Source organism: Coptis chinensis, chromosome 5 (assembly GCF_015680905.1).
Source record: "Coptis chinensis isolate HL-2020 chromosome 5, ASM1568090v1, whole genome shotgun sequence".
In the NCBI taxonomy this organism is placed as follows: domain Eukaryota; kingdom Viridiplantae; phylum Streptophyta; class Magnoliopsida; order Ranunculales; family Ranunculaceae; genus Coptis; species Coptis chinensis.
In genome coordinates, this window is record NC_141460.1 from 35,793,825 (window position 1) to 35,819,884 (window position 26,060).

At 37.0% G+C, this 26,060-nt stretch overlaps 1 protein-coding gene across 1 annotated transcript; it reads right to left on the reverse strand.

Annotated features, from left to right (window-relative positions):
- Window positions 1-2,651: 2,651 nt before the first annotated feature.
- On the reverse strand, window positions 2,652-3,203 carry LOC147497408 (uncharacterized). The gene has a single exon (XM_086562874.1). It carries the CDS (start codon window positions 3,201-3,203, stop codon window positions 2,652-2,654), a length of 552 nt encoding a protein of 183 aa, XP_086419000.1.
- Window positions 3,204-26,060: the final 22,857 nt, after the last annotated feature.

A 26,060-nucleotide genomic window follows, 5' to 3' on the forward strand; every position in this document is an offset into this window, starting at 1 on the left:
GGATTTCAACTCCTCGGTGTCAGATATCCAATTGGCATCACTATAACCCTCAATTACCACTAGATATCGAGTATAGTATAAACCATAGTTCAATGTATATCTCAGATATTGTAAAACCCTCGCTAATGCTTTCCAGTGTGGTACACCTGGATTACTAGTATATCTACTCAGTTTACTTACCGAGTATGCAATGTCCGGTCTAGTATAGTTCATCATCTACATGAGACTGCCTATTATTTGGGAATACTCTAACTGAGAAATGATCTTACCGTCATTTTTACACAAATGAAGGTTACGATCCACAGGTGTTCTTGCTGGACTACAATCGAACTTATTAAATCTCTTAAGCACTTTCTCAATATAATGTGATTGAGATAAAATAAGTCCTTCTGATGTTCTAGTGATTTTAATCCCTAGTATAACATCTGCAATGCCTAAGTCCTTCATTTCAAACTTACTACTTAACATTCTCTTTGTAGACTTTATGATATCCTTATTACTACCCATGATAAGCATATCGTTTACGTAAAGACAAACAATGACATAGGCATTATTAATGCATTTGATGTAGACACACTTGTCACATTCATTAATTCTAAATCCATTTGACAACATTATATTATCAAATGTCTCATGCCATTGTTTTGGCGCTTATTTTAATCCATAGAGGGATTTCACAAGTCGACACACTTTCTTTTCTTGACCTTTGACTATATATGAAACCTTCTGGTTATTTCATATAAATCTCTTCATTTAGTTCACCATTCAAAAAGGCGGTTTCAACATCCATCTGATGAATCTCAAGATTATATAATGTCACAATAGCAATTAACATTCTAATAGATGTTATTCTCGTTACAGGTGAATAAGTATCAAAATAGTCCAAGCCTTATTTTTGCCAAAATCCCTTGGCAACAAGTTTGGCCTTGTACTTTTTAATGGAACTGTCGGGTTTCATTTTGCACGTGAATAACCATTTGTAATCTATGGTTTTGTTTCTTGGTGGAAGGTCCACCAATTCCCAAGTATGGTTTCGTATAATGGACTCAATCTCACTATGTATTGCCTCTTTCCAGTAAGGAGCTTTCGGGGTAGAAATGGCTTCCTTATAGGTTTGAGGTTCATTTTCTAACAAATAAGTCAGAAAATCAATACCAAAAGACTTAGAAGTCTTCACTCTCTTGCTGCGTCGAGGTTCATCATCGTGATCCCATGAATCATTATTTTGATTACTACTCGATGCCATATCATGATTTCTCCTATGATAACTCATATCAAGAGTTTGTTTACAGGGAAAAATATTCTCAAAAAATGAATCATCTCTTGCTTCCAAAATGGTGTTCGCATGTACATCATTAATTTCAGATTTATGCACAAGGAAGCGATACACATGGTTATTGTTTGCATAACCTATAAAAATGCAATCAATTGTTTTATGTCCTAACTTAGTCCTTTTAGGAACTGGAACAGCCACCTTTGCAAGGCACTCCCATACTTTTAAGTACTTGTAGGAAGGTTGTCTTCTTTTCCACATTTCTTAGGGTGTCTTGTTAGTTTTCTTGAGAGCGAGGCACTTTATTTAGTATATAATTTGCAGAAAGTAATGCCTCCCCCCACAAGTTCTGGGGCAAAACCCGAACTGTTCAACAATGCACTTAGCATCTCTTTCAACGTCCTATTTTTCCTCTCAGCAACTCTGTTTTGTTGTAGGGAATAAGGTGCCGTTGTTTGATGAATTATTTCGTGTTCGGAACAAAATTCATCAAAGATTTGCGAATCATATTCGCCACCTCTATCGGTTCTTAGAACCTTGATTTTCTTAGTTGGTTCTCAACTTCATTTTTGTAAAGTTTGAACTTCTCTAAGGCTTCATCCTTACTACTAAGCAAGTAAACATGGCAGTATCATGTAGCATCATCTATAAAAGTGACAAAATACTTTTTTCCCCCTCTTGTTTGAACAAATTTTAAGTCACAAATATCACTTTGAATTAACTCTAGGGGTTCTGAGTTCCTTTCAACAGATTTGAAAGGTAATCTAGTAAATTTTGACTCTACACATACTTCACATTTAATCTGATTATTACAATTGAATGTAGACAATAGATTTAGATTCACTAGTCTACGCATTGTAGTGTTATTAACATGGCCTAATCTCTCATGCCAAATTTCATAAGACTCAAGCACATAAGCAATATAATTATTATTAATAATAGAGTCGACAGATACATTCAATTTGAAGAGCCCACCGCTCCAATATCCCTTGCCCACAAATAAACCCCCCTTAGTAAGAACAAACTTGTCAGACTCAAACACCAACTTGAAACCCTTCTTGCTCAACAAAGATCCTGACACAAGATTCTTTCAAATATCTGGTACATGAAGTACATCATTAAGAGTGAGGTCTTTCACAGAAGTAAATTTCAGCACAGCCTTCCCATGTCCTTCAACTTTAGAAGTAGAAGAGTTCCCCGTATAGAGAAGTTCACCATGTTCCACCTTCTGATATGAAAAAAAAAGATTCATGTCGGAACATATGTGGCGAGTAGCACCAGAGTCTCTCCACCATTCGTTGGAGTTGTTAATGAGATTAACTTCAGAAACAACAGCGGAAAGGTACATGTCGGAAACATTTGCAGTGATTGTTTCCACTTAAGTCACGTTTGCTTGAGCCGCATTGTCCTTTGTCTTGTCCTGTTTATCCTTAGCACGATGTCCATATTTGCCACACACATAGCAATTCCCTTTGAACTTTTTGGACTCGTTGCTTTTGGGACCATCATCAGATGCCTTTCTCTTTTTGGAGTTGGGTTTTGGCTTACCCTCCACCATATTTTCCTTGTGCTTGACAGAACTTCCACTCTTTTTCTCAGATGAGCGGTGACTTTCCTCTACCTTCAACTTGATAATCAAATCCTCAAGCTTCATTTCCTTACACTTATGCTTCAAATAGTTCTTGAAATCTTTCCATGCTGGAGGCAATTTTTCAATTGCAGCAGCAACTTGGAAAGATTCACTCAGAATCATACCTTCTGCATGAATTTCATGCACGATTATTTGAAGCTCTTGCGTTTGATGAATCACGCTTTTAGAGTTGACCATATGGAAATCCAGGAACCTGCCAACCACAAATTTCTTTGTGCCGGCGTCCTCAGCCTTGTATTTCTTATCCAATGACTCCCATAACTCTCTAGTGGTTTTCATCGGACTATAGACATTATATAGAGTATTGTCCAGTCCATTAAGGATATAATTCTTGCAAAGAAAATCACCCTATTTCCAAGCATCTAATGCACCAATAGCATACACATTTGTTTCATACTCATTGATAATTGGTGAATCTTCTCGCAAATTTTTTTTGAAGTTTAGAGTAGTCAGGTAAAACAACATTTTCTGATGCCACCTCTTAAAATCATTCCCATCAAATTTCTCAGGCTTTTCTTGATGGTTCACAGGAACATTCAGTGGAGTAGGCATGCTCACTCTAGATGCATTAGTATCTTTTAAAGCATTCACAGTTGATGCCACAACGCCATTAGTCGACGGGATTCTTTTCGTTATTCGACATTTTCGACTAATACACAAAAACAGACCAATTAATATATTTATATTCTAAACCGTATATCACAAATATAAAACACAAGTTATTGTCTTAAGATTGTTATAAAATAATAATCCTTTATATCTATTTGTGATTCTGCACACACACTACTGCCTCACCACGATAGTATACACGCACAAGATGAATAGAAATAGATAATGACACTACTGTTTCTTTGGAAAAAATAGTAATAGGGAGAGAAGGAGAATGACAATAAAAAAATATGTAAGTGTCTTCTAGCTTAGTTGGTAAAACTTTTGGGTGATGATATCAGAAGTCTGGGGTTCGAACCCCGCTACACACTATTGAGTTATTGATCTCATTTAAAATAGTAGTTTTATCTACGAATAAGCGATGAAACTCAAATGTAAGTAAAACTAGAACTATTCTCTTGCTTATATATCAAAGTAATCTACTCTCTATCAATGCAATACGTTTAGAGTAGAGAATTCGTTCCACTCCTAGCTCGCTTAGAATATAACGTTTCTTAGTTCGTGTAAGCTAACAAAGTCGTGAGAGTAATGAAATTGAAATTAACTACGATGGTAATTCAACTAATCAAGATGCGATAAATGAAATGACAACAATTTAATACTAAATTGACAGTATGAGGAGGAATTAGGAGAATTTGATTCCACTTTGATTTGACTCAATTAACTAACGAAGAATTTGTCGTAATCTGAATTGAAATGTTTTCGCATAATAATTGGGTCTATCTAATCCCTAATCATTCATGGTAATCTCTACCAACTAACAATCAGATGTGAAGCAATCAAACCCATTCTCATGGAGAACTAAATATTTTTAGAATGGAATAGATTACTACGACGATTTCTATGCTAATAAAATCAAGTTTCATCAAGGCTTCCTCAAACCCTCTACCCTCTAATGGAGGTTTTAGCCTCAATCATTCTAGACTATCATTTCTAACACAAGAACAATAAGAACAAGCCATTTGATATAAGTAATTTAAACTTTATAATTCTAATAGAACAATAGTTTAAGATTCAAAATGAATTAAAACTAAATTTAAAACTAATTTAGAACTAAGATTATGAATAACTAATTATCAATTTAAGACAAACTAAATCTATGAATCAAATATTAAATTAGAAATTAAATATTGAAATATAACTAAGTATTTTATTCTAAAACTCAAATCTTGTTCTAACAACTAATTTGATGCTAATTAACTAGATAAAAACTTAAAAATGGATTCTTTACTAAGTAAAAACTAAGTTTTGATTCTACAAGCTAATTTCTTGTTCTAAAAGCTAATTCTATCCAAAAACTAGATCCAAAACTAGCTATTGGATAATTGACTAAGTAAAAACTAACTAGCTTAAGAGCTAAGTCTTTGTCTCTTCATATGGAGGAGACAAGATCAACAATTTCGTGCATGGGCTAAGGAGCCATATTTTTGGTCGGAAAATCGAGCCCAAAACCTCATTGCTTCAGTCCACAAAGGGGTTTTCAGTTGGAAATGACTTAAACAGACTTTTTGTCTACTTTTGCTCCTCTTATTGGGTCAAGGCTTAGACCAATAGAAATCTCTTTCCGAGCCGGTCATTTTGACATATGGTAGGCCCAATTCCGAGGTTAGAGTCCAAATATACGGCCTTCGGAAGTTCTACTGACTTTTGTGCTCTATTTCTGCCCGCGTTGACTTTGACTTTTCAGCTTTGACTGGGCTTTTAAAAGGCTTTTTCTCCTTGAATTTTGACCTTTAATCATAGAACTTCTTAGCCACCAACCTTTGCTCCTTTATCTCGCAAAAGGGACGTATTTCTGCACATATTCGACTCTAATGCCTGTAATACATATGAACACGATAACAGTACTAACTCTTACTTATTAATCACATAATTGGTCTAAAAGTAATATTGTTAAGGGGTTAAAACTACAGTTTTGGGCTCTTATCAAACCACCCCAAAAAGCATTTTGCTTGTCCTCAAGCAAATATGAGAAATCAGAATAAGTGACCAAAAGTGGAGTTCTAACTAATCTCGTTTCGCCGAGTGCGATTACATTGACCATATGCAACAAGGCCTTAAACCACTAGGAATTCCTTATTGGACGAGTTATAACCTCATGAGAGTTTTCCAGTGAAGGTACTCACAAACTTCATCTATACTCTGGCGACTAAGAAATAAAACTATAGTTTCCTTATTTATTCTCAATATCAATCCATCTCACTAGCAATGAATACAGAATAACCAAGTCAAAACCTAAGCTAATATATGCATAATAATCAATTATCTACGAATAAACATATATACAATGAGTAATGCTATGTAATGCACTAACATGTCCATTTCTCGAAACTTTGGAATAGCGATCCTTAAGTAGGTCCCGAGATAAATGTCAAGACAAAAACACTTTCGATTTTTACGCTTTCAAGTTTTATTTACTACAGTGTGCGATGGCACACTTTACCTTACAATCTCAATGACACACAAGGAAGTCGAAGTCGATCAAACACATCGCCACTTACTATCACACTAATCTATTCCTAATTGAGCTAGAGGTCTTTATTAGGTGTCTTGGGGATTAGGTGATGGTTTAAGAATGAAGGAAATGGATATTCAAAAATAACCGGTCACCGAGATAATAGAGTCTTCATATTATGTAACTAGAGTAAACCTTGTTTTACTTTGCTTCTACACTTTGTTTCCATCCTTATTTTTTTTTTTCTTTTTCTTTGGCTTTTTTGACTCATTTGATTATGTTTTTGGAGTTCTAACTCTTTATTTTATTTTATTATTATTTTATTTTTATTTGGATGGAACTTCCTTTTCTTATTTGAAGCAACTAACAAATTCTTGATTTCAAAGGTCTTTCTCTTATATATTTTTCATCTCTATTCTCAGACTTATTCAAAGAATGGGTAGGCTGATTTTTATTTTTATTTTGTTTTGTAAAAGGGTAAAGGATTTGCGGGTTATGAAAGGCTAAAGAAAGGCTCAGAGGGGCGACTAGCGGAAAATAATTTCATAAGGTTTGAATTTCTGGCTATATCGATCCAAAGAGGGCCTAAATTCTCGCTTAGGATATGACATAGTGATCAAGCAAGTGGACGTGTGATTTTTATATCCGGAATTTACTTCTCCCTTGTGTCATTTCTCAAATATTTCACTAATATAAGGCTTTAGGCTATATTCTCACACGAGGATTTTGTAGAATAAGTATACTAACCTAGATTTTAAACTTCTTGTCAATACAAACGTAGATACTCATGCAATATATTTATAGAAAGATGCAAAAATTATTACCTACATATTAACCTAAGTTTCTAAAAACTATTCTAATGCAAAAGCTAACGTGAAACTTGTAGATTATTAAGAGTATAGAAAAAAAACAATACTAATATTCCTAAGTGTATAACAAAAACTTTTTATTTATATTTTTGATTTTTTTACTAGAAAACAAGTGCATATTATACATATCTATATCCTAACAGATGCCTTAAATTACGCGTATTTCTATTACACCCCCAAACAAAAAAAAAAACATGCTTTGTCCTCAAAGTATTGAAATAAAAAGGGTAGAAAAATACCATGGAAACGCGTGAAATTTTGGAACATCTGCAAAACATAGTTAAAACATACTAATATAGATAAATAAAAACAGACGCAACTCTATATGAGTTCCACCCGTTATGGGGTTATAAGAAGTAAACTGCTTGGGACATAAGCAGACACGAACAAAAATAAAAACTTACCACTTATCCAGCATTTAGGTGTCATCAACCTCTTCTATAAAGAAATGAGGTTCCTTCGTATCCTGCCACACCATGATGATTTGCCAGGCCTGTCTTCCGTGTATCATCTATCCGTGCTAACCTGTCAAGTGTTACTCGGTCTGATGGGGTGTAAGGAGCAACCAAATTAGGTTGCACCTGCCATCCCGACCAAGTCATAACTCGAAATGAACGAACAACGCAATTGGTGGTCTCATGGCCCAACCCAATCCGTGAACTGGGTACATAATTCAGGTAAACAACCGTGCATGATGCGGCAAACCAAAACAGGCATAAGAAGATACGTATGCCTTATGCTATGGGCTCTCGCTAGACTAGCCACTAAAACTCTGGGAATGTCGTATAAGAAACGTCCCTTGGCTAAAGCAAGGAAAATGTCACCAGCTATATTATTTGAAGAAGTAAACCGTCACTCCCCTAAAATATTCATCAGGATAAATAACATGGTGGTGCCTACGTTCAGGGATAGGCTACCAAGGGCTATTTTATATTGCCCTTGGTCCATTACACGAAACACCCCTAAAATATACATAGTTATAGAGGTATGCATTATTGGTCATATATCCCCACGTGTTTGTAGGATCAGGCAAATGTATTCCCACAACCAACGCTACCAAAGACTTGCTGAATTCCATTGTCGTGTCATTAACTACGACAGAGAATTTTTGTTCTCCATCAGGTTGACAAAAGAATTTAGCATTATTATAGAAATATGCAGTAAGTTGAGGTGAATACAAGTCGTCAGGACTTACCAGTAGATGCCACCATCCTAACTGCACGATCCTCTCGCAGAACGATCCTCTATAGGTCTCGCTTCCTAACAAGTCTTCGAAAGACTACTCAGGTATGACTGTAGGAGATGTCATCACAATAAATACTCTCTAGAAGTGCTGCAAACAACCCTGGAAAAACTAACAAAAAATCAAAAAATTAAAGTGGCTGCGAAGATCAGGGCGCGGGGTGCGCTCCTGTCTTGGGCGAGGTCCAAAGAAGAGAGCACAGGGTGCGCTCTGAATTGGCCTTAGTAGGGCGTAGGGCACGCTCTGGTTTTGCTCGAGTTCCAGAGGCTTCAGTGCAGGGCGCAGGGCGCGCTCCGTGTACTCTGAGCAGGATGAAGTGAAAAACAAAAGGAAAAATTTAGAGGTTCAAAGTGAGAGATGCAAGTAAGGGGTGTGGGTTGTGGGAGAGTGAATCAAGTATATATAGGGTTTTAGTTTCTAAAATGAATATCAACAAGTTGCCAAAAATTTTTAAGGCAATTGCCGGAAACAAAATATTCTAAAACCAAAACGGAAACAAGTTAGGTGCATATTCCGAATATAAACCAATAGCTTTTTGGTTTATTTCAAAATAGCATCTTTCTAATTCTATTTATTGAAATTCCCTTCTACAACAATATCTAATCTTAACCACACCCATATCGGCAACATTCCCAACAACTCATATTTCCACGATTTGCAAGATTTAACTTCTAAAATGGTGGACAAGATAAAAACAATGCGAAAAACAATAATACCATCCCCAAACACTTCGGGAAGGTGGGATTCATTAAAAAATCATCGCATGTTTACACAAGAACCAAATTAAATTAAAATAGAAACTCAAATAATAATTAACTACAGAATTCAAATTTAACTACTAAATTTAACAACTCAATATCCAATCTACTAAAAGCAATAAAAACAACATCAAAACAACAAATTTCCTAAACCACTAGCCACGAGATGAAGATGGGCCCGAGTCATCCTTCCTTCGGCGACGACGCTCATACCTCACAGACTCCTTTGAAGAAGAACCCCCAATGGGTGGCATGCATTATAGGATTTCCACTCGGAATCGGCGTTGTGCCTCCATAAATGCCCTCATCTCTTCCCAACACTCATCCTGGCGCTGGAAGTCCATCTCCACAGTCTTCTGCAGGTTCACATGTTCATCATGAATGGAAACCTGCCTATTCCGCAAGTCTTCACATATATGGTTCAGGGAATGCAAACCACGATGTAGCACCGACATGCGTTCCATATCCGAATTACAGTTCTCCAAGGCATTGACATCAAAACATGTCGTGTCCTCCTCATCATCCGAATCACCCTCTTCCACAACCCTTTCTCCTGGCAATCTCCAAACTTTCTGAACATATCCCGTATAAGCAATTGCATTTGCATGCAACTTCAACATCGTCCACTCAGTTTTGGGTTTCTCACCAGAAGACAACATAATCTTCATAATTAAAGTAGGAAAGAGTGCGGTACTTACTCCAATTCCTCTAATTATAGTGAACAAGAAGTCAATGATGCAAAAATCATACCTCTGTTTCTGTAGTATCCAGAGTACGTGCAGACAGTTCAGATCGATCTCATTGAACTTCTCTTTCCTAATGACATTCTTACCAACCCACTGAGCTACAGCCAGCTGGTTGGTTCTTAGTGACAACTGTCGGACGTAATGCGATTTCACATTGTACTCTCTCTCCACAACATTGTCTTTCATCAATGCCTCTACCCCGCCATATTGGGATTCCTGCACGGTGGCTACTAGCTCGCATTTTGGTATAATGCCCAGAACCTCAGTTATAATCGAAGCATGCACTTCTCTCCTCGCACCATTCGACTTCACAAAAATCTTCTTCCCCTTGATTTCCCGCCTCTTATAAAAATTTAAAACCAAATCCTCGTGGTAAAAATCATCCTCTGTATACCATAACCATTGCCAATCCCTATGTTTCATCTCGTCATCGTAAAACGGTGCAAACTGTTCCGTTTTGAAAACTTGTTCTGGAAGGATTTTGCATTTTTGGGCCATTGAGTATTGGAATTCGAAATGTGGGTTTGAATAAGGTGGGGGGAGAGGTGTTGAAACTAGATATCAAACTTTGGTTTTGAATAGTCGCTTGATTTAGGCAAAATTTTTGAATATTTTTTTTCCGAACTATTGGATAGAGAATGGACTGGAGGGGGCGAAATTCGGTGTGGGTGGGTTGTTTTGAGGTGGTTAAAATCAATGTTGGTGAAAATCGGTGGTGTTTTTTTATTTATTTAGGTTTTGGTTCGTTAATGGAGCTTGGAGGCATGAGGAGGAAAAAGAACGCGATGCCTTCTTGGGTTTTATTGTGGATTTGGGCCCAGGCCCAAACAATTTTGGAAATACCCATTTTGTCCCTATGTGCACAAAAATTAAAATTGAAATTCTCGACTCATTACTGGTCCGATTTTTGCGAATGAGATATGAAAACAATCAGGAGAGAATTTCCAATACAATGATCCATAAAACACTCTATTCTAACTATGGTTGACATGTAAAAAGGTGGAGAATATCTCGAAGTGCATGAATGACGTAAGTTATGCGAACAAATGAAATCTAAATTTATAGATAATATCAACCCAAATCAAAATACGATTTAATGGAATAAGCAACAAAAATGGAAAGTTGAGCAATCAAGGATAGGAAGACCAATATCCCACCCCCAAACAAATTTTATAGAACAGAGTTTAGAAAATTTGTTTTAAAAATGGTCTTTTAAAGTCGATTCGAGACTTCTAGATTACTATTTTTATGGTTTTAAATTTTTTACTTATTATGTATAAGATTTAATATAAAGGAAAACAATAAGCAATAAAGACGTAAATCATTCCATAGATAAACATGACTCAAAAACCGAGAAAACATACGAGAGTGGAAAGCGTGAATTACATTAAACGTGGACTTAAGATCTAGTACTTACAGCCACACACTCCAATAGGAGGGATCAGTTACCTGAATGGTGCACTTACCAATATATGGAAGTGAAAGGAAGTACATGATAAGAGCCCAAAACTGTAGTTTTAACCCCTTAACAATCATACTTTTAGACCAATTATGTGAATAATAAGTAAGAGTTAATAATCGACATTCGTGTTTTTTATGCATTTCGGGCTTCAAAGTCCATTTGTAATGAAATGTGCCACTTTAGCGAGATAAAGGAGCAAAGGTCGGTTGCTAAGGAGTTCTGTGATTAAAGGCCAAGATTCAAGAAGACAAAGCCTCAGAAGCCCGGTCAAAAGATGAAGAGTCAAAGTCCCACGTGCGAAAACTTGATTGCACAAAGTCAACAGAATTTCGAAGACCATATCTTTGGACTCAGACCTCGAATGGGGCCTACCTTATGTCAAAACGACCGGCTCGGAAAGAGCTTTCCAATGGTCCAAGCCTTGACCCAATCAGAGGAGGAGAAGTGGACGAAAAGTCTGTGGAAGCCAACTGCAGCTGAAGAGGCCTTTTGATTTGAAAGAATTGGGTTTTGGGCCCGATTCTCACGGCCCAAAGCATGGCTCCAAGCCCATGCACGATTTTGGATCTGGATGTATAAAACAAAAGCTTAGCTCTTTGTTAATGGTAGATAGTTAGGTTAGAAAATAAATTAGGTTAGAATAAGAAAAGTAGCCATTAAACCTTAGTTCTAAATCTAGTTTTAGATTAATTAATTAGTTTTTATTCTTGCCTTAAATTCAATATTAAATTATTGTTGTTGATTTCATTAGATAAATAAATTAGTGTTCTTGATAATCTTGTTCAATTTCTTTACTTAAATTAGTTTAATTCTTAGATTCAATAGTTGTCTTTATTAGATTGAAATAATTCTTGCATGAGTAATTGCTATTAAGGTTTAAATTTAGCAAGTTTCAATCTTTATATTATGTTTAGTTTAGATTCAATGGGAAATGTTAGTTTGATGACTCAAGGCTAAAACCTCTATTAGAGGGGTTGATGAAGCCTTGATGAAAACTTAGTGGTTAGTATAGAATTGGTTGTAGATTCTATTCCACTCTCTAGAAGGTCGTGTTTAAGCCATGAGAATGGGTGGGCGACCTCACATGCTAGTTAGTATTAGGTAGAAATGCCACTTAACACTAGGGATTAGAACTTCGAATTTCTCATGTGAAGAACGTGAGAATTGAGATACAACATTCTACGCTAGGTTGTTAAGTTGGATTCGAGGTGGAATCAATCCCCCTAATTCCTTATCATAGAGTCCAGTTAGTATTTCGTAGTTGAATTATTATATCTTGTTAGTATAAATTGAATCCGTAGTATAATCATAGAATAGATATTTCACATAACACATCACTCTCACCATTGTTCTTTGGGTTTGTTCAATTGAATTTGTTTAAGTCTTGAGGTTTAAGAGTGGAACGATTCCGTACTCTATATATTGCATGAATATACATGTGAGAGTAGGAAATAAATTATTGATACCGTAAGAATAAGGTTAGAGTAATCTAATTGAGTTTTTACGGATTATCAAATGGCGCCGCTGCCATCTTAATCTCGTTCAAGACAAGAATTCAATTGCTTAAATCCAAGGGGCAATCCCCCATTCTCTACCCACCCACCCTTTTAATTTTCATTCTTATTTTTTGAATTTTTGGGCTGTTCCTTTGTTTTGCAGGGCATAGGGGGCTGCGGATTCACAGAGAAAAATACTGCGGTGAAGGTATTTCTAAATTTTCGAAAATTCTGAAAATATTCATACATAATATTTAATGTGTTGTTGATTTACTAGAATATTTTCAGATTTTTCAGAGTTGGTTTACCTTGTAAAAAAATACGATCTTTACAGTGCTGCATTTCAGTTTTCACACCGTATGTTCTTGAAAAACAGACGAATAAGGTTACTTAGGGAGTTCTAAAAATTCTATAATTTTTACAGAAGTATCTATCCTAATCCAGGAGTTTGTAGTAAAAATTTGATGAGTTTTTGATTTGTTTTGACCTCCTAAATAGTAGGGTGTTTCCAGTGTGTTTCTGCAGTGTTGCAAACACTTAATATCTGAAACACCAGCCAATAAGGAGAGGTTGTAGAACTCCAATTGCTCTAAATTTTTTACAGGAACAACTAGGATCTGTTAGGAGTCTCCAGTAAAAATTTGGAAATTTTTGGATTTGTTTTGATGGGTTAACCATTCGGTTGTTTGTATTGTGTCCGAAAACGGTTTCGCAAACTTTGAGGGCTGTAGAGGGACTTTCACAGCTCCGATCGATCTGAAATTTTACAGGCTACTTGATAGACGTCTTAGCAAATTACTGTAAAAATTTCAGATTTTTTGGAGTACGATAAAAGGCCTAAAACTTGAAAACCCTGGAGCGCGACCCGCGCCCATGTTGAGCGCGACCCGCCCTTAAACACTGTAATTTCAACTTACCTTAAGCGCGCCCGCGCCCAACCCGCGCCCTACAAGGAAAATTCATCCGAACAGCCCAATTTTCATAGGAAAATGCATATTTCTATTCCTTAAAGTTATTAAGTGTTTCTAACTTGTTAAATACACTGAAATCGCGTATACAAGACGCTATTCGTAAGCGAAGCAAGGAGGCATTCAGGTACTCCTTCTTTCACTCCTTGTTTATTCTGTCAGAGGAGTTTTAATTCTAGTATAATCAGGCTTATTTTCTTAAAACGAAATACCACACGCCTATCTAGAAATGTATGCTTAGAATTGTGGTTGCATATTAATTGCCCTATAATATATTTGAAAACCAATATGGCATATCAATATGTAGACCAACAATCATATGATAATTATGCAAACCCTTCACCATGTTCATCTTGTGGTAGTCGACCATTGGGCTTCTCAATGCCCATCATATCAAGAGCAATCTTGTAATTATTATGGGAACCCTTCACCATGTTCATGTTGTGGTAGTCCCGATCATTGGGCTTCCTTAATGCCCATCATATCAAGAGCAATCTTGTAATTATTATGGGAACCCTTCACCATGTTCATGTTGTGGTAGTCGACCATTGGGCTTCTCAATGCCCATCATATCAAGAGTCCGAGCCTACTATAGGATATAATAATAATTATGAGCCTCAATTTTCAAATTTTTATAGTGACTCATACAATCAAAAATTTCCTAGTCATCCAAACTATTCATGTAATTCCACCAATAACAATCAACCGACCATTCAGCCTCAACCTAACCCATCCGCGATGCGACATCAACCGAGTCACTCAAACGCCAATAACTATGACTATCAAACACCATACCAACCGGACCCACACCACCAAGCTTCACCTCACTAACAACATTCGATGAAATGATGGCCCAAAACAAAATAATGCCAGGAAATAAACCGAAACCTAAAGATACTAGGTTCACCTCGCGCGGACATTTCTACCATGCGGAGATCGACACTATTCCCATAACTAACCCGGTCAACCTAGTTCACACCTACCCTACATTTCATGAACCATTACCTTCCGAAGACCCCCATTAACCATGATATTAACTCCACACCCCACCCGGATGAGGAAATTCTTGTAGGCGACTCTTTAGGACTAGTTTCAAATGACCACTCAAACTTGGCGATGTCTCCGAGGAACTTCCCATCGATCCACCGATGATGAATATAATGATTACACTTTAGAAGATATTTATAAAGATGTGACGAAGGAAGAATTTGATAACTATTGACATTCTCGTAATATGGACCCTCTGTTGAGCATGTCGGGGCTTTTGAGTTTGCAAACCGCGACTCGGTGGATGATGTCTCGACACATTCGAATGAGGCCATTGAGGATACTTGTAGTGTTTTAGAGGAAGAAGGTGAGGACATGGAGATTAACAATTCAAATCTAAGGCATGAACAAGTTAATGTGCAAGAAAGCGAGGAAGTTACATCTTTAGAGCAATGTGAATCTCAATTCAGGTTTGGCGGTGAGGAAATAACAATAGAAGAAATAGAGGAAAATCTTAAAGATAAAGCCACGAACCACAACCTTGTGGATTCAGCTAAGCCGGATGTAGAGTTCTTAAGAGCATGTGAGGATCCACCACCCGATGAACCACTCACCAACCACCATCCATCCACGAAGTTACCACCTCCTATAATCCAACCATCTACCACAACTAAGCCATCCATTCACCCACCATTTAAAAGGAACCTCGATTTTGCCCCTTGAGCCAATTGCCGGAGACCATCCATAATTTTTTTCAACCCTCACAGTGAAGAGTTTTTGCCTAGCACACAATCTCATGAGTACCCCATTCCGGTAATTGAGAGACAAGCTCTGACCGAGTGTAGTGAGAAACCTAGTTTGTCTTATTTTTCCTTATCGAGCTTCATGAAAGACATCATGATCCACACTTCATTCCCCTTCTCACCTAAAGTATCGCTAATTCATCTTTTTGGTCATTCCAACTATTTAAAACAATTACAACATGATGGTTTGCATATGTTCTTTGATAGGATGCATAAGTTTTCATTCCTTCGCTTACATGTTTGCTTCCATTATATACAACATTATTACGTTTTGGGGTGCATTTAGTATCATGTTTTATGGCTAGACCCCCAACTCTTCCGACTATTTGTTTATAGTTGACCACGCATCATCCACTTTCTGCCACCCCGGTTTCATGCTTGTTTGGGGGTGTGTACGCGATCTAGGGAATCGGCGTAAAATGACCCCACATTAAGTCGGGAATCGACTTTAAAAGACCCGCGTTTTAAAACAAATTTTTACAAACCTGTTTTTTCAAAAATTTGTTTGGGGAAGGGTGTTTGGTTTTTCCATTCTTGATCACTCAAATTCCTATTCTTATCCCCACCTCACTCCCTTGAAGAGTAGCTAGATTTCTTCTTGTTTGTTGTTTTGATGTTGTTTTTTATTATTTTTAGTAGATAGGATGTTACGTTGTTAAATTCCGTAGTTAACTTTGAATTTGGTAGTTAAATGTTGTTTGAATTTCAATTTTAATATAATGTTGTTCTTTTCAAATTGTGCATGGATTTTATTGTTAATCCCACCTTCCCGAATTGTTTGGGGGTGGTATTATTTATTATATCATGATTTGTAGAAGATCCTCCATTTTAGAGTTTGTTTTGGAGTGAAGGTTGAGAATATTGTCGTAATTGGCATACCTATGATTAGATGTGGTGGTAGGATGAAATCTAAGAGAGTTTAGAAGTTACTAGTCTAAATCCAGTATGAAAGATATTAGGGTTGTTATAGAATCAAGAATATGAGTTGTTTCCGTTTTTGGGTCGGAAATTTTATTGTTTCGGAAATTGCCTTAAAGCTTTTGGCAACCTACCGATTCGTTTTAACAATTCAAAACCTATATAAACTCCCCTTCTTTCTACACTAACAAACCACAATACATTCCACCATCATCCCGCACCATCCACTCCAAGTTTTACTTTCTTTTTCATCTAAACTCCGGTTTTCACTTCGCCCGGGAAGGGCCGCCAGGCCATCGAGAGGCCGCACCACCCTTCACATTTTGGAAAATTTAGTCGAGCGACCGCCCTCATAATTGAAGCCGACGACCGCCCTCATCTATTGGACCTAGAGCGCCAGCCCAAGCGACCAGCGGGCAGGCCAAACACCGGAATTCTAAAAACTTGAGGCCTTTTCGCTCGACTTAAATGGACCAGAAAAATTCCGGTTTTCTACGGGTAGTTTCGGATCATTCACAGCTATTCGAGGCGTAATTTTGAGATGACATCTCCTACATTGATACTGGAACAATCTTTGAAGATTTGTTTCAAAGCACTACTTATGGTGCTTGGTTTTTGAGGTGATCACACATTTAAGGGGACTGCTTATGGTTCTTGCAAGCATTTGTTCTTGGACTTGCCATGCCGCTGAAATACAAGACCCATGATGCTATTGGGTAGATAATATGCATGTCTACACTTATGACTTTTGCATGAGGCTTATGGGTCCGACATTTTCGTGTAGAGGACCAAGGGACATATAATGTAGCCCTTGGTAGCTTGTCCCTTAATGTGATACGGTAATGTTCTTTATCATGCTAAACATATTAGGGGTGACATTTTTCTTCTACGAATGATGCCACTTGCGATGTTTTCCTTGCTTTAGCTGAGGAATGCCTGCTATATGACCTTCCTAAGACCTTAATGTCTAGTTTAGCACAAGCCCATAGCATGAGGCATAAGTATCTTCTTATGCCTATAGTAGTTTACCCGTATTATGATATGTTTCTTCCCCTGTTTTTGTGCCCGTTTCCGCGGATTGGGTTGGAATTCGACATTGTGAGACCCACCAATTCTATTATTCGATCTTTCCATGCAATGACTTGGCAAGGGTGGAGGATACAACCTCATCGGGTTGCACCTTACACCCCATCCGACCAAGTGGCGCTTTAACGGTTAGCATCCGTAGATGATAAATGGCGGCAAGCTTGGCAAATTATAATGGCATGGCGGGATCGCGAAGGAACCTCACTTCTTTATAGAAGAGGAGGATGACGAGTAAACGCTGGAGTGGAGGTAAGTTTTTGTTTGGTTAGTGTCCGCTTTTGTCCCAAGCAATTTAATTTGTTAACCCCATAATGGGTGGAACTCTTATAGAGTTCGCGTTTTTTTTTATTTCCTATATTAGTATGTTCTAACCTTGTTTTGCAGATGTTCGAATTTCACAGCGTTTCCATGGTATTTTTCTACCATCTTTATTTAAATGCTTTGAGGACAAAGCATGCTTCTTGTTTGGGGGCATAGAAACACGTGTAATTAAGGCATCTGTTAGGATATAGATATGTATAATATGCATTTGTTTTCAAGTTAAAAATTTCAAAAATATAAATAAATAAGTTTATGCTATACACTTAGGAATATTGGTATTGTTTTCTTTCTCTATGCTCTTAACAATCTAGAAGTCTCACGTAGCTTTTGCATCAGAATAATTGTTAGAAACTTAGGTTAATATGTAGGTAATAATTTTGCATCTATCTATAAATATATTACATGAGTATCTATGATTGTTAGCAAGTAAGTTTGAAATCTAGGCTAGAGTACTTATTCTACAAATCTGTGAGAATATAGCCTAAAAGCCTTATATGAGCGAAACATTTGAGAAATGACACAAGGGAGAAGTAAAATCCGGATAGAGAAATCACACGTCCACTTGCTTGATCACTATGCCATATCCTAAGCGAGAATTTAGGCCCTCTTTGGATCGATATAGCCAGAAATTCAAACCTATGAATTATGTTCCGCTAGTCGCCCCTCTGAGCCTTTCTTTAGCCTTCCATAAACCACAATTCCTTTACCCTGTTACAAAAACAAAAACAAAATAAAAAAAAAAGAATAAATCAACCTACCCAATTTAGAATAAGTCTGAGAATAGAATGAGTGAAGAAAGAAGAAGAGAAAAACCTGTGTAAACAAAAATTAGTAGTTGCTTCAGAAAAAGAAAAGAAGTTTCCATCCAAGAAAGAAAAAAAATAGAAATAAATAAAAACTCCAAAAATAGAATAAAAGGGAGTCAAAAGCCAAAGAAAAGAAAAAGAAAAATATGGCTAAGGATGGAAACAAAGTATAGAAGCAAAAGAAAATAACAATGTTTTCTCTAAGTTACATAATATGAAGACTCTATTATCTCAGACTTGTCCTTTTGAATATCCATTTCCTTCCTTCTTAAACCATCTCCTAATCCCCGCAACACCTAATAAAGACCTCTAGCTCAATTAGGAATAGGTTAGTGTGATAGTAAAGTGGCAGATGTGTTTGATCGACCGGCTTCCTTGTTTGTCATTGAGATTGTAAGGTAAAGTGCCCCATCGCACTTTGGAGTAAAGCTTAAACTTGAGCGGAAAAATCGAGTGGTTTTGTCTTGACATTTATGTGAGGACCTACTTGGGGGACGCTTATTCGAGTTTTGAAACAGAACACTAGGCATTTCATAGGCATTTCATAGTATATATATTTGTATCATAGATGATTGATTATTATGCATATATTAGTTTAGGTTTTTGACTTGGTTATTCTTATTCAATTGCTAGTGAGATGTATAGATAGTTGAGACATGAATGAGGAAATAATAGTTTTATTTCTTAGTCGTTGTAGTATAGATGAAGTTTGTGAGTACCTTCACTGGAAAACTCTCACGAGGCTATAACTTGTCCACTAGGGAATTCCTAATGGTTTAAGGCCTTGTTGCATATGGTCAATGCAATCGCACTCAGTGAAACGAGAGTAGATAGAACTCCATTTTTGGTCACTTATTCTAATTTCTCATATTTGCTTGAGGACAAGCAAAATGCTGTTTGGGGGTGGTTTGATAAGAGCCCAAAACTGTAGTTTTAACCCCTTAACAATCATACTTTTAGACCAATTATGTGAATAATAAGTAAGAGTTAATCTTGATTCACGTGTTTTTATGCATTTCGAGGGCTTCAAAGTCCATTATGTGCAGAAATGTGCCACTTTTAGCGAGATAAAGGAGCAAAGGTCGGTTGCTAAGGAGTTCTGTGATTAAAGGCCAAGATTCAAGAAGACAAAGCCTCTGTAAAGCCCGGTCAAAAGATGAAGAGTCAAAGTCCACGCAGGCAGAAACAGTGCACAAAGTCAACAGAACTTCCGAAGACCATATCTTTGGACTTAGACCTTGGAATGGGGCCTACCTTGTGTCAAAACGACCGGCTCGGAAAGAGCTTTCCAATGGTCCAAGCCTTGACCCAATCAGAGGAGGAGAAGTGGACGAAAAGTCTGTGGAAGCCAACTGCAGCTGAAGAGGCCTTTTGAATTTGAAAAGAATTGGGTTTTGGGCCTGATTCTCTGGCCCAAAGCATGGCTCCAAGCCCATGCACGATTTTTGGATCTGGATGTATAAAAACAAAAGCTTAGCTCTTTGTTAATGGTAGATAGTTAGGTTAGAAAATAAATTAGGTTAGAATAAGAAAAGTAGCCATTAAACCTTAGTTCTAAATCTAGTTTTAGATTAATTAATTAGTTTTTATTCTTGCCTTAAATTCAGTATTAAATTATTGTTGTTGATTTCATTAGATAAATAAATTAGTGTTCTTGATAATCTTGTTCAATTTCTTTACTTAAATTAGTTTAATTCTTAGATTCAATAGTTGTCTTTATTAGATTGAAATAATTCTTGCATGAGTAATTGCTATTAAGGTTTAAATTTAGCAAGTTTCAATCTTTATATTATGTTTAGTTTAGATTCAATGGGAAATGTTAGTTTGATGACTCAAGGCTAAAACCTCTATTAGAGGGTTGATGAAGCCTTGATGAAAACTTAGTGGTTAGTATAGAATTGGTTGTAGATTCTATTCCACTCTAGAAGGTCGTGTTTAAGCCATGAGAATGGGTGGGCGACCTCACATGCTAGTTAGTATTAGGTAGAAATGCCACGAACACTAGGGATTAGAACTTCGAAATTCTCATTTGTAAGGCGTGAGAATTGAGATACAACATTCTACGCTAGGTTGTTAAGTTGGATTCGAGGTGGAATCAATCCCCCTAATTCCTTATCATAGAGTCCAGTTAGTATTTCCGTAGTTGAATTATTATATCTTGTTAATATAAATTGAATCCGTAGTATAATCATAGAATAGATATTTCACATAACACATCACTCTCACCATTGTTCTTTGGGTTTGTTCAATTGAATTTGTTTAAGTTTTGAGGTTTAAGAGTGGAACGATTCTGTACTCTATATATTGCATGAATATACATGTGAGAGTAGGAAATAAATTATTGATACCGTAAGAATAAGGTTAAAGTAATCTAATTGAGTTTTTACGGGTTATCAGTACACTAAACAACAACGGTCAGTCCTCATAGACAGGGTCCTGTAAAAAGACTTTCTCCACATCAGGGGACATTAACCGTGAAAATGTTTTAACCGTTAGCCATTAACTTGAAAGGTATTGTTGTCCTTGGGATTTACCAAGGTGATTGCCCCGTAAGGGGTGACTTTAGTAACTAGAAAAGGACCAGACCAACGGGTTTTTAATTTCCTAGAAAAAATATGCAAACGGGAGTTATAAAGCAAGACCTTTTGACCAACCACAAACTCTTTGCGCAAGATTTGCTTATCATGAACATGTTTCATGTTATCTTTATAATCCTTCGCGAGATCATAAGAATCGCTATGGATTTATTCAAGCTCATTCAATTGCAACTTGCACTTGACACCCGCCTCATCAAAATTGAAGTTAAGGCTTTTTATAGTCCACATAGCACGGTGCTCCAATTCAACGGGCAAATGACAAGGTTTCCCAAATACAAGTCTGAAGGGAGACATACCTATAGGAGTTTTAAAAGCAGTCATATACGCCCATAAGGCATCAGTTAGACGCTTAGACCAATCTTTCTTATCAGGATTTACAGTTGTTTCTAAGATTTTTTTGATTTCCCTATTAGAAACTTCTACTTGGCCGCTAGTTTGTGGATGATAAGGAGTTGCCACCTTATGTGTAACTCCATACTTTTTAACTAGAGACGCAACAACTCTGTTGCAAAAATGTGTTACACCATCACTAATGATGACTTTAGGAATGCCAAACCGATAGAAAATGTATTCCTTAACAAAAAACACAATTGTCTTATGGTCATTGCTACGACAAGCCATGACCTCTATCCATTTAGACACGTAGTCCACGACAAGTAGAATATATATAAACCTATGGGAAACAGGAAAAAGTCCCATGAAATCAATGCCCCATACATCAAAAATTTCTACCACCATGATTGGATTTAATGGCATCATATTACGCTTAGTGATTCACCCTAGTTGTTGGCAACGAACACACGTCTCGCAATGCACTTGGGCATCTTTAAAAGGGGTAGGCCAATAAAACCCACGTTGTCGAATTTTAGCAGCTATTTTCATACCACTAAAATAGCCACCACACTCTTTGTCTTGGCAAAATGATAGAACCTCATTATATTCCCACTGGGGAATACAACGATGAATAATCTGATCCGCACAATACTTAAAAAGGTAGGGCTCATCCCAGTAGTATAGCTGAACTTTGGCCAAGAACTTCTTACGTTCATTTCTTGACCAAACATCAAGAATAATATCAGAAGCTAAATAATTAACAATGTCAGCATACCATGGTGCAGAAAAAATAGCATATAGATGCTCATAAGGAAAAGAGTCAGGTATGGACTTAGAATCATTATTATCGTCATTTGTTAGTCTAGATAAGTGGTCGGCAACTACATTTTTGACCCCTCTTTGGTCCTTCATTTCTAAGGTGAACTCTTGCAGGAGAAGAATCCATCGGATCAATCTCTGCTTAGCATCCTTCTTTGCAAGAAGGTACCTAAGGGCTGCATGGTCCGTGTAAACTAAAGTCTTAGTACCAACCAAATAAGGACGAAACTTATCTAAAGCATAAACGACAGCTAAAAATTCTTTTTCCGTAGTTGTATAATTCCTTTGAGCATCGTTTAAAGTTTTACTAGCATAATAAATGACAGTGGACTTATTATCTAGTTTTTGACCTAACACAACACCAACGGCATAATCACTAGCATCACACATGAGTTCGAAAGGTTTAGACCAATCGGGAGGCTGTATAATGGGTGCAGAAGTTAAAGCGGCTTTTAAAGTTTCAAAAGCCTGTTTACATTTATAATTGAAATAAAAAATGGCATCCTTTAAAAGCAAATTAGTTAAAGGCCTAGCTATTTTTGAAAAATCCTTGATGAAGCGCCTATAAAAACCTGCATGGCCTAGAAAGGCTCTAATGTCACGGACAGTTCGTGGTATAGGTAGGGATGCTATCTTATCTAGTTTGGCCTTATCTACTTAGATGCCATCACTAGATACAATGTGATCTAGCACTATTCCCTTTTTCACCATGAAATGACATTTTTCCCAATTTAAAACCAGACTCTTCTCTTCACACCGTGTCAAAACCTTAGACAGGTTAGACAGGTAGTCAGTGAAGGAACCTCCATAGATAGAAAAATCATCCATGAAGTGCTCTACTATGTCACTAAATATATGAATCATACACCACTGGAAGGTACCAGGAGCATTACAAAGGCCAAAAGGCATTCGTTTATAGGCGTATGTTCCAAAAGGACATGTGAAGGTAGTCTTTTCTTGGTCATCAATATCGATAATAATTTGAAAATAGCCAGAGTAGCCATCTAAAAAACAATAATAAGCGTGACCAGCTAGACGTTCGAGCATCTGATCTATAAAGGGTAACGGAAAATGATCCTTTTGTGTCATGGCATTTAAACATCTGTAATCAATACAGGTCCTCCATTTTATAGGGACACGTGTGGAAACATATTCACCCTTAGCATTAAGAACCATGGTAACCCTCGATTTCTTAGGAACTACATGAATGGGACTTACCCATTCGCTATCGGAGATTGGGTATATGATACCCGCATCGAGTAACCGTAAGACTTCTTCCCTGACCACCTCTTTCATGGCAAGGTTCAAGAGACGCTGAGGTTCGTGAGAAATCTTTGCATTATCCTCCAAATGGATACGATGAGTGCAAACATTAGGGTCAATCCCCTAAATGTCGTCTAGGGACCAACCAATCGCGGAACGATGTTCCCTAATTACCCTAATCAACCGTGCCTCTTCATCCGCAGACAACAGAGAAGATATAATTAACGGATGACTACCATCCGGATCAAGTTGAATATTTTTCAACTCAGAAGGAAGAGGTTTAAGGACAGGGGTGGGAGGTATGTCGATAAAGGCTTCTGGTGGTTCCTTATCTTGAGTAGTGAAGACTTTTTTAGGTAGCAGGTCTTCAAACTCAGTAGATAGAGTAATAGAAGGGTCTAAGGTAGGTGTAGACTCGAATATGGCATTGACTTCCTCTATGTAGGAGTCATCCTCAAAATTTAAACTTCCAAAGGAAAGGAATTTATGCATCTGGTTTTCTGGAAATGTGTTATTAAAATAGTCTTGAGCTAAGCTCTCGATCATGCTAACCTCCCCATCTACAGATGAATCTAGTATCTGTTTCATCATTTTAAAAACATTGACCTCAATAGAAAGATGGCCAAAAGACATGGATATCGAATCATCGCGGTAATTTATAAGCACGTTGGCAGTTTCCAAGAAAAGACGCCCTAAGATAATCAGAACAGAGTCGTTAGCGACTTCTGTATCGAGGATAACAAAATCAGCAGGATAGTAGAAATCTTGAACCTTAGCAAGCACATTTTCAACCACACCCTTAGAATACTTAATAGACCGATCCGCTAATTGCAATGTCATTTTAGTAGGTTGTATCTCCTGTAGACCTATTTGTTTATATAAATAATAAGAGAGTAAGTTAACACTCGCCCCCAGGTCTAATAGAGCGATTGTCGTGTGGGAATCTCCTAAGGTGCATTGTACCGTAGGATGACCAGGGTCCTTGTATTTAACGATTCCATTATGTTCGGTTAAAGTTGGAAACTGTTAAGTTAAAAATGCATGTTTAGGAATATTTGTCTTATGCCTAGTAGTGCATAACTCTTTAAGAAACTTAGCATGGTGAGGTAACTTTTTAATCACTTCTAGAAAGGGTAGGTTTATCGTTAGATATTTGAAAACCTCACTTATCTCATCAAAATTCGTATCCTTGGTTAACGTGGCTAATCTCTGGGGAAACGGTGGTTTTTCTCTATATTTAGCATATGGATCAACAGGATGTCTAACCTTGGCTACTGACCGCGGGAAGTTGTAAAATTGCCCAAAGACCGGACCGCCACTAGACTGCACATAGGACCCACTATACGGGCCCGCAAGATTGGATGAGTCATCAATCATGGAGCATGTCAAGACAAAAATGACAAATTATTGGTGCAAAGTTGACACCTTGCATGTAATTAATTAGATTAGGTGTTAATAGTGAAAAAAATGCAAGGGGTCACTTTGTTTTAATGTGGTGGATAAAAATGGAGTAAATGTGGTTTGATGTTTCACATGGGAGGAAATGAGATGTCTCTCAAATGAAGAAGAAAAAAAAAACAAGGGGGGACACTCCATTTACTCCCTTGACTTCTTTTCCTACCTTGTATTATTTTAGGTCCTTAGTCATTCATATTATTTAGTTTTTGTTTGGTAAGAAAGCTTGTAATAGTTTTAATGGAGGAAACCTTGGTTTTCTTCTAGGAAATAAATAAAAAGCAAGTGAGTTTAGTTAGTTTTTTTCTTCTTCTTTTCTCTTTTTTTTGTTCTTCTAGCTTGTAATTCATCATCCCAAGGATCATGAGCTAACTTCTCTTTTGGGGAGTTAATCCATCTCATGTGAGGGAGAATATTTGTGGTTGGCTTGGTAGGTTATTAGGAAGAACAACTAGACCTGCATCCTATCCCAAAATGATAGTTGGTGTAGTGTCTAGTTAGGAATCAAAGTAATGAGCTTAGAGATAAGTCATTGCTTGGTTCCACTTGCTAGCATGTATGAACTCTTTAATGAGTCATACATGTTAGGGATTAAGTTTTCTTCCATTAGGGCTTGTCTATGAGTCTAGGAAGAATCAAATGAACCTATTCAAATCAACAACTAAATGTTATTTTCACATGAGGAGGATTAGCTATCCACCTTTTCTTTAGTAAATTGAATTTTGTATTAATTGCATGATTTCAAATCTTAATGTTTTTTTCTTTAATGTTTGTATAGGAAAGAAACCTAGCAGTAGTAGTAAACTTACTCACTAGTTTCCTAAGAGTAACAACCAATTTGTAGTTGTCCTAGACTTTAGGTTGGTTCGAATCCTTATTCCAACTTTACAAAATGAAGATCGTGAGTAAGGAACTTTGAGTTCGCTTTCGCATCAAATTAGAGAGTCAAATCTCTAACGTAGTAAAAAAAGCTAATATCAAAATGGCGCCGCTGCCATTCTAAAGACCCAAGGACCTGTGCTTGCAAACTGGAATTGCTCCAAGGGGAAACCCCCCACGCTCATCCTTTCATATATTTCTTT